General features: G+C 48.9%; 1 protein-coding gene across 1 annotated transcript; it reads left to right on the top strand.

Annotated features, from left to right (window-relative positions):
- The first annotated feature begins 2,130 nt into the window (after window positions 1–2,130).
- LOC143956751 (vomeronasal type-2 receptor 26-like) lies at window positions 2,131–3,057 on the top strand. The gene has a single exon (XM_077466938.1). The coding sequence runs from the start codon at window positions 2,131–2,133 to the stop codon at window positions 3,007–3,009; it is 879 nt and encodes a 292-aa protein (XP_077323064.1). The 3' UTR covers window positions 3,010–3,057.
- The last annotated feature ends 6,129 nt before the right edge of the window (window positions 3,058–9,186 follow it).

Raw genomic sequence — 9,186 nt, 5'->3', positions numbered from 1 at the left:
GCGTTCATTGGGGGAGTATATGTTGGCGAGTGTAATAGGTCTTGAGGCATATGTGCCTTTGATAAAAACAAACCTGACTTCTGGATTGACAAGGGAGTCAGTCTGGTGGAAGTTGGCATGTCTAGAGATTAAGATAGAGACACCCTTTGTTTTAGCTTCTGTTTTAGTGGCGTAAACTAATGTACGGTAGATGTGATTAGATAGTTTAGGGACCACGTCAGAGCGGAAATGAGTTTCCTGAAGGAAAATGAAGTGGGCTTTATGTTTGGTCAGGGAGGTTAAGATTTGAGACCTCTTTTCGGGGAGATTAAGGCCCTTCACGTTCAACGACACACACCTCAAGGACAGGAGTGGAGTGGGCGCCACGTTCTTTCTCATGGCTATTATGGAGCGATTAAGCAGGAAAGAACCTCTGATAGTTTGGTAGATCGATGGGTGTGGAACTCGGTCAGCCGGGAGGAGAATCAGTGAGGGGGGGAGTGGCCCCTCCTCAGCTCCAGAAGAGGGAGTAGGGGGGAGAGACAAGGTAGGAGGGGTCAAAGGCTTGTGGGAGGGACAGGGACGGGAAAGGAAAAAAAAAGAAAAAGGGGAGGGGGGGAGGAGGAGGGGAGATAGAAGAAAATGTGTGAAAAGAGTTAAGGGAAGGAGGGTATGGGGTCTAGGGATGTACCAGAGGTGGAGATAGAGATATTATTCCACCTATAGAAGGGGGAGCTGGTGTGTCAGCGAGGGCCAAAATGGGACCGCTGAGTGGGGACAGAAGCGAAAAAAAACAAAAACGTACAACATATAACAAGTGACTTCAACTTTAAATCATTAAACAAGAAGAATAGTGCCTCAAAGACTTATGGAAGCTTTCGGTAACTTTGATAGTCTAAGGGTAACCCTCTGCCTGCAGGTTCCATATTAAGCTAGACTTGAAATACTCCATAACTGATTGGAGTCTGCTCCAGGATGTACAGTGCCTGAAGAGAAAAAAAAAGAAAAAAAAGGGGGGGAGGAAGAAGAAGAGGGGGGGAGAAAGGGGAGAAAGGGGAGGGGGCAGGAGTTGGAAAAGGGGATGGGGAAAGGATGGAGCGGGGGGGGCAGCAAGGGGGGGCTGTACAGAAGGAAGGGGAGAGGGAGAGAAAGAGAGGCAAAAACTCTTATCTATAGGATTATATGCACTGCAACAGATCCAGGACACCCATTCCCATCGGTGCAGGTCTACAATTGATCAGTAATGCTGGACTATACCTCCATAATCACCATCACCCTTATTGAACTGAGTGGGAGGGGACATACTTGGTGTATCCAAGAGTCTGAAGTGCTAAAAAAGATCAAAGGAAAGGACCTCGATGACCAACCCTGAGATAGAGCAGATCAAAATAGTTACAGGTGAGTATGAAGGGCAATTACCGATTCTCAGAGGACACTACTTCCTGTAGAAAGTAAATTACCTGGCAGCATTAGTTATAGGAGATGTGCCAATACCTAGTGAAGTATTTAAGGTGCTCTAGACATTACGTAAGCTTTCCTTCAGTGTGATCATTGTACATGTGCAATATTAGGAGTCTAGGGTACATGGTCAGGTCTGTCTGCCGCCCCCCCCCCCCCCCCCCAACTGATGGAGCATTGAAGACAATAGAACACAAAGAAAACTTCTCCTCTTCCAAAACAGCTGAAATGTAAAGACTGATCAGATCCATTACAGAAACTATATTACCAAAAGTATTGGGACACCTGATTCTGATGTGTTTAACCCCTTCAATACCAAACACTTTCACCTCCTTCCTGTCCAGGCCAATTTTCAGCTTTCAGCACTCTCACACTTTGAATGACAATCACTCAGACACATTTTGCTTTGTTTCGGTTATAAAATGTTGCAAATAAATGATCCTTCTTCATATATTTAGGGCAATGTATTCTGTTCCATTTCTCTGGTGAAAATTCCCCAAATCGGTGTATATTATCTGTGTGAAAGTTATAGAGTCTATAGACTATGGGATATATTGTATATGTGAGAATCGATCAATCCTGATGTAGTGATGGCCAATCTCATTTCTTGAGGCCCTAAAATGCACTGATTGAAGCTCTGACCCCGATGCTCATTGTGTTTGTATTGTTCTTCCTGCAGACAGTGAAAACTGCATGAAATGTCCTGATGAAGAATGGCCAAATGAGAAGAAGGATCGGTGCGTGCCAAGACTGGTGGAATTTCTCTCCTACACTGATGACACCATTGTTGTAGTATTTTCGGCTGTCTCCATCCTCTGTTGTCTTCTGACTGGTTTAATATTGAGGATATTTATACATTACCAGGACACCCCCATTGTTAAAGCTAATAACCGGAACCTGAGCTATCTTCTCCTGGTCTCCATCATGCTGAGCTTCCTCTGTGTCTTCTTGTTCCTCGGCCATCCAGTAGATGTGACCTGCATGCTCCGTGTCTCCTCTTTTGGTGTCATCTTCTCAGTTGCCGTCTCTTCTCTTCTTGCCAAAAGTATCATGGTGTGTATTGCTTTTAAAGCCACCAAACCTGGGAGTCCCTGGAGGAAATGGATGGGAGCCAAACTACCGACTTTTATCATTTGTGTCTTATCAATGGTTCAAGTCTTAATCTGTGTCACTTGGTTGTCTATTTCTCCTCCCTTCCAGGATCGGGACACTCACTCTTATCGGGGGAAGGTCATCATTCAGTGTAATGAGGGTTCAGTTATCGGCTTCTACTCTGTCCTGGGATATATGGGGCTTCTGGCCGCTGTGAGTTTCATTATCGCTTTTTTAGCCAGGACATTACCGGACAGTTTTAATGAAGCCAAGTACATCACCTTCAGCATGCTGGTGTTCTGCAGTGTCTGGATCGCCATGATCCCGGCCTATCTGAGCACCAGAGGGAAATACATGGTGGCTGTGGAGGTTTTTGCTCTAATAGCCTCAAGTTCTGGACTTCTTGGTTGTATATTTTTCCCCAAATGTTACATAATTCTGTTCAGACCTGACCTGAATACAAAAACATGTATCCACTAATAAGTATGGAGCAACGCTGGGTTACCAGCAGCTATAGCATTATCTCTATTATTGGTAATTGTAGTATTTTGCTAATGCATTACATTATTAAATCTGAACATTTCATACTTACCTCTTAGGTGGACGGTGGGTTTAATTTTTGTTCTGCACACTGCTGGGATCAGACATGTTGGGTTTGTTGGAATCCTCGTCTCTTGCGGGTTGTAGTGGTTCCTCCCACCAGCTGTTATATCATTAGGGAATAGTGTGGTCACTTAGTGAGGAGGAACCACAGAGACCAGAGGGGGACAAAGTATCCAAAACACCATAAAGTGTCAGATACCCGAGATACCCATCACCCATCGCTCTTCAAGAGACGGAAGTGTCACCCACCGCCTTCCAGAAAGATAAATAACGATGTCATTTTAGTTGTGGGATCAAATATCTATGTAGATGTGTGACAGATCTCGGATACCCCTGCTGAGCACCTCCGCCAGACCTGTGTCTCCTGTCCTCCAAACATACCCACAGCCTGCAGATTTGCCATAACCAGCCCTTAATCCCTCAATCATGAGACAAGCCACAGAGGTGTTGAGGGTTAAACATGCAGAGCATAAACTCTTTATTAAGTTTCAAAAATACACTTTAAACACAGTTAGCAACACTCCCCTTAGCCTTGTCATAGAGGGGGTAGGGGACAAGGAAGAACCAATGGAAACTCAACACTTGTATATTCAAACAACTACAGTTGAAACACATAAAGGGATTATGACAAGCAGGCAGCCCCTCCTTACACATCCCCTGCTTAGATGTATCTCCAGACCTTCTGTCTACATGCCATGACCCAACACAAAGGGATGCAGCATTACATTACTTTATCTCAATGCCATTTTGTCCCAAAGTCTCATAGCCCCATGTTTTGGGAATACCGCCATCTTGTATATGTCTTTATTAGCTAAAAGTACATTGTTTGTGGAATAAAAGTATATATTTAGTCCAGCCGGGCCAATAGGTTTAGGTAGCCAGGAACGACTCCACAAGCCCAGCCACAGATACTGCATTCACCCGGTTTCCCGATGAACTGGCGACTCTGGACTCAAATGTCTGGAGGTGGCATCTTCTCCAGGTGGTAGGTGATGGCAAATAGCCCTCCAAATCTCATATTCTCTGCTGGGCCATAGTCTGTAGGTAGGAGGTGAAATGGATATTTTATAGATAGGCAACGCCTATCCTCATATTGATTAGTGGTTCCAAATTAATAATAACTACTGCAGTAGGGAACAGACACAAAAGATACGCTCAGCATCTTTCCAAATAACCGTTCTCCTTTATTATGACGCATTTGAAGGTTTTTATACACATGATTACATAGGTATCACATTAATATTACAATTGTACATTTATGATAACAAGGGGCGTAACATAGGCAGGCTAATTCTAATCAGGACTCGAAAGAATGCAAAACATGTACTGAAAACATTATTAGTTCTGTGTGCACAGTGAGGGCATTGTGCAATACATATAAAATAGAATACAATTATATACAGAACCTACAAATTTCCATTACAGAGGCGAGCCCAGAGCCCCCTCCAAAACACACAGTGACAGTGGGTTCTGTCACATTTCTTCCATTTTAAAAAAACAGACTAACCAAGTCGCTGACCCTCAACTGGCCTGGTCCTGCGTTAGTCACAAATTCCCACCTCGGGCAAACAGGAAAAGGAAAAGTATGACTCTGGCGAGCAAAACCGCACATGCGGTGTTCTGTGAATAAAAGCAGCCACTGCAGAGTGGAACCAGCTGTCCGCACTCCCCTGATCCGGGAGCTGGTTGCAGGTATTGGGGGGGAGCTGAATAATCCTCTGCCCCAATGCCAGCGCTTCAGCTGGTAGGGAGCTTAGGCTGGTAGTGCTAAACCACTGGGGAGGAAAAGGTACTTTATTTTCTCCTAGTGTAGTTACTAGCTGCTATCTCCCGGACTCTCCATCTCTTTTTCTGATGCTGCGCAGAGACCAACAGCGCTCTGCACTGTAACCAGCGCTTCTGCTGGGGGGACATATACAAAAGGTAGAGTTCAGCCGCTGGAGAGGGTATTATCCTCTCCCGGTTCTGTGACCAGCCACCGGGGCGACTTCTGACAGGGGCTGTCTTCCAAACCCTCCAAAAGCATACTGAGGGCTGGGCAGGGGCCAGCGGCACTCTGCCCCACAGCCAGCGCTTCTGCTGAGGGGATAAACACTGGGGTAGTGTTCAAGTGCTGGGGAGGGGGGATTGCTTTCTCCATTTCTGGTAGGGATATCTGCTGCTGGGGAAACAGCTCACTGAGATCATCTCTCGGATTCCCTGGATCTAACTCTGAGGGTGGGCAGAGGCCAGCGGCGCTCTGCTCCATCGCCAGTGCTTCTGCTGGGAAGGTGAACACTGGGGTAGTGTCCAATTGCTGGGGAGGTAAAATGGCTTTCTCCACTCACGGTGGGAATATCCGCTGCTGGGTAAACAGCTCCCAAAAGATCATCTCTCGGACTCTCCGGATCCAATTCTGATGCTGTGCAGAGGTCAGCGGCGTTCTGCTCCGTCGCCAGTGCTTCTGCTGGGGATATAAACACTGGGGTAGGGTCCAAGTGCCTGGGAGGGAGAATTGCTTTATCCACTCCCGGGGGGAATATCTGCTACTGGGGAAACAGCTCACTGAGGTCATCCCTCGGACTCCCTGGATCTAACTCTGATGGTGGTGGGCAGAGGCCAGCGGCGCTCTGCCTTGTAGCCAGTGCGTTTGCTGGGGCACCAGATGCAATACTCTGGACTTGCTGCTGATCAGCTGATCAGCATCTGCCAGCCTTCCAACACCTGTCTCAACTCCCCCTTCCGAGACTTTTATGTTATTGTCACATTGCCTGGGGAACCTCTGATGCGTTCCGGAATTCTAGCACTGCAAGTGCCCTCTGTATCATCGCCGCTTCTTCCATTGCGGTTAGGATGGGAAAACGTAGGGGCACCCCTGGCCCCATTTGCTCCACATCTTTGCAAGTGTCCGCTATTTCTCCCGGGCAGTCCCAGGCAATGGGAGCCATGCCAGGCTGCTGATCACCGTCAAACAGCTGCTTGTAGGCAATCTCGAGCTCCCATTCCTGCTCAACCTGGAACTCCAATTCCTCCAGGTTACAAGCCTCTTCTGGGAGGTCCAGCACCTCATCTCTGAAGTCCAGGATGTCTTCCAGCCATCACTCCTCAACGCTCCCAAAGTCTGGGTCTCTGTACATTTTTTGATGGAGCAGCCCCACGTCGCCGTAGCCATCGCCTTCTGTCGGGCTGCCATCTGCTGTACCAGGCCACAGTTGAGCCGCGAACCACCGGAGGGCTCTGTAGCTGACGTCCAGCCTCATCTCCTCCCGGACCAATCTTCCAAGCTCCGTCTTCCACTCATCTCGTGGTTGTTCCCTTAGGAACACCTTTCGCGTATGATACTGCGTCTAGTACATCTCTGTGGAGGAGGGAAGGATCTTCCCCTGATGGTGCCGCTCATGGCTTAGCATCTCTTGCCAGAGTTGCCGGCGGATCACATCCTCCCAACTGAGCATAGTGTTCTCTGTCGCTGGTCCCCGATGTTTCTTCCGCATGCCTTGCAGCCTCCTCCCGAACTCCACTCTCATGCTGGCTGGTCCCCGTATCGCTCCTCGGCGGCTGCCCGGACCTTGAATCCCGGTGGTGATTTGGATGTTCCGGACTGCAGGAGACATCCCACTTCTGCCACCACTGTGATGGATCTTGGATACCCCTGCTGAGCATCTCCGCCAGACCCGTGTCTCCTGTCCTCCAAACGCACCCGCAGCCTGCATATTCGCCATAACCATCCCTTAACCCCTCAATCACGAGACAAGCCACACAGGTGTTGAGGGTTAAATATGCAGAGCATAAACTCTTTATTAAGCTTCAAAAATACACTTTAAACACAGTTAGCGACACTCCCCTTAGCCTTGTCATAGAGGGGGGAGGGGACAAGGAAGAACCGATGGAAACTCAACACTTGTATATTCAAACAACTACAGTTGAAACACATTAAGGGATTATGATAAGCAGGCAGCCCCTCCTTACACACCCCCTGCTGAGATGTGTCTCCAGACCTTCTGTCTATATACCATGACCCAACACAATTAAACAAAGCAACAGGGGGGGATGGGGGAGAAGGGATGCAGCATTAAAGTACATTATCTCAATGCCATTTCGTCCCAAAATCTCATAGCCCCATGTTTTGGGAATACCGCCATCTTGTATATGTCTTTATCAGCTAAAAGTACATTGTTTGTGGAATAAAAGTATATATTTAGCCCAGCCGGACCAATAGGTTTAGGTAGCCAGAAACTACTCCACAAGCCCAGCCATAGATACCGCATTCACCCGGTTCCGATGAACTGGCGGCTCTGGACACAAATGTCTGGAGGTGGCATCTTCTCCATGTGGTGGGAGATGGCAAATAGCCCTCCAAATCTCATATTCTCTGCTGGGCCATAGTCTGTGGGTAGGAGGCGAGCCCACAGCCCCCTCCAAAACACACAGTGGGTGGCACAGTGGTGTAGTGGTTAGCACTCTCAGCTAGCAGTAAAAAGGGTCGCTGGTTCAAATCCCAACCACGACACTAACTGCATGGAGTTTGAATGTTCTCTCTGTGCCTGTGTGGGTTTCCTCCGGGTACTCTGGTTTCCTTCCACACTCCTAAGACATGTAGGTAGGTTAATTGGCTTCTGTCCAAAATTGTCCCTAGTATATGAATGGGGATCTTGGATTGTAGGCTCCTTGAGGGTAGGGACCAATGTGAGTGTGCAATGTACAGGCATAGGGGTAGACACTCGCTCAGGTTGAACTGGATGGACTGGTGTCTTTATTCAACCTTACTAACTATGAAACTATGAAACAATGAACACAGTGACAGTGGGTCCTGTCACAAGATGTATGGTCAGAAAGGGGGTAAATCCTTCTGGGGCTGAAGTGGTTAAAGAACTTTTATATTATAGGATCTAATCAGGGTTTTTTTCTCAGAGAATAGGTGGAGGAACTCTCGTCTCCCAAGTTACCCCTTGTCTCCGCCTCCTACCCACCTCCAAGCACCATCCCTTGTCTCCACCCCCTACCCACCCTCCAAGCACCATTCCTTGTTTCCAACTCCTACCCACCTCCAAGCACCATTCCTTGTCTCCACGTCCTACCCACCTCCAAGCACCATTCCTTGTCTCCACGTCCTACCCACCTCCAAGCACCATTCCTTGTCTCCACGTCCTACCCACCTCCAAGCACCATTCTTTGTCTCCACCCCTACCCACCTCTAAGCACCATCCCTTGTCTCTACCCCTACCCACCTCCAAGCACCATTCCTTGTCTCCACCTCCTACCCACCTCCAAGAACCATCCCTTGTCTCCACCCCTAGCCACCTCCAAGCACCATCCCTTGTCTCTACCTCCTACCCACCTCCAAGCACCAATCCTTGTCTCTACCCCTACCCACCTCCAAGCACCATCCCTTGTCTCTACCCCTACCCACCTCCAAGCACCATCCCTTGTCTCCACCCCTAGCCACCTCCAAGCACCATCCCTTGTCTCTACCTCCTACCCACCTCCAAGCACCATCCCTTGTCTCTACCCCCTACCCACCTCCAAGCACCATCCCTTGTCGCTACCCCCTACCCACCTCCAAGCACCATTCCTTGTCTCCACCCCTACCCACCTCCAAGCACCACTCCTTGTCTCTACCCCTACCCACCTCCAAGCACCATTCCTTGTCTCTACCCCTACCCACCTCCAAGCACCATTCCTTGTCTCCACCCCTACCCACCTCCAAGCACCATTCCTTGTCTCTACCCCTAGCCACCTCCAAGCACCATTCCTTGTCTCTACCCCCTACCCACCTCCAAGCACCATCCCTTGTCTCTACCCCCTACCTACCTCCAAGCACCATCCCTTGTCGCTACCCCCTACCCACCTCCAAGCACCATTCCTTGTCTCCACCCCTACCCACCTCCAAGCACCACTCCTTGTCTCTACCCCTACCCACCTCCAAGCACCATTCCTTGTCTCTACCCCTACCCACCTCCAAGCACCATTCCTTGTCTCCACCCCTACCCACCTCCAAGCACCATCCCTTGTCTCCACCCCTACCCACCTCCAAGCACCATCCCTTGTCTCTACCCCTACCCACCTCCAAGCACC

This window comes from Lithobates pipiens, unplaced genomic scaffold, assembly GCF_037356315.1.
Source record: "Lithobates pipiens isolate NorthernLeopardFrog02 unplaced genomic scaffold, aLitPip1_a1.2 Scaffold_41, whole genome shotgun sequence".
NCBI classification, from domain to species: domain Eukaryota; kingdom Metazoa; phylum Chordata; class Amphibia; order Anura; family Ranidae; genus Lithobates; species Lithobates pipiens.
Note: the sequence above shows the minus strand (reverse complement) of the source record. Positions and strands in the feature narration are given on the sequence as shown.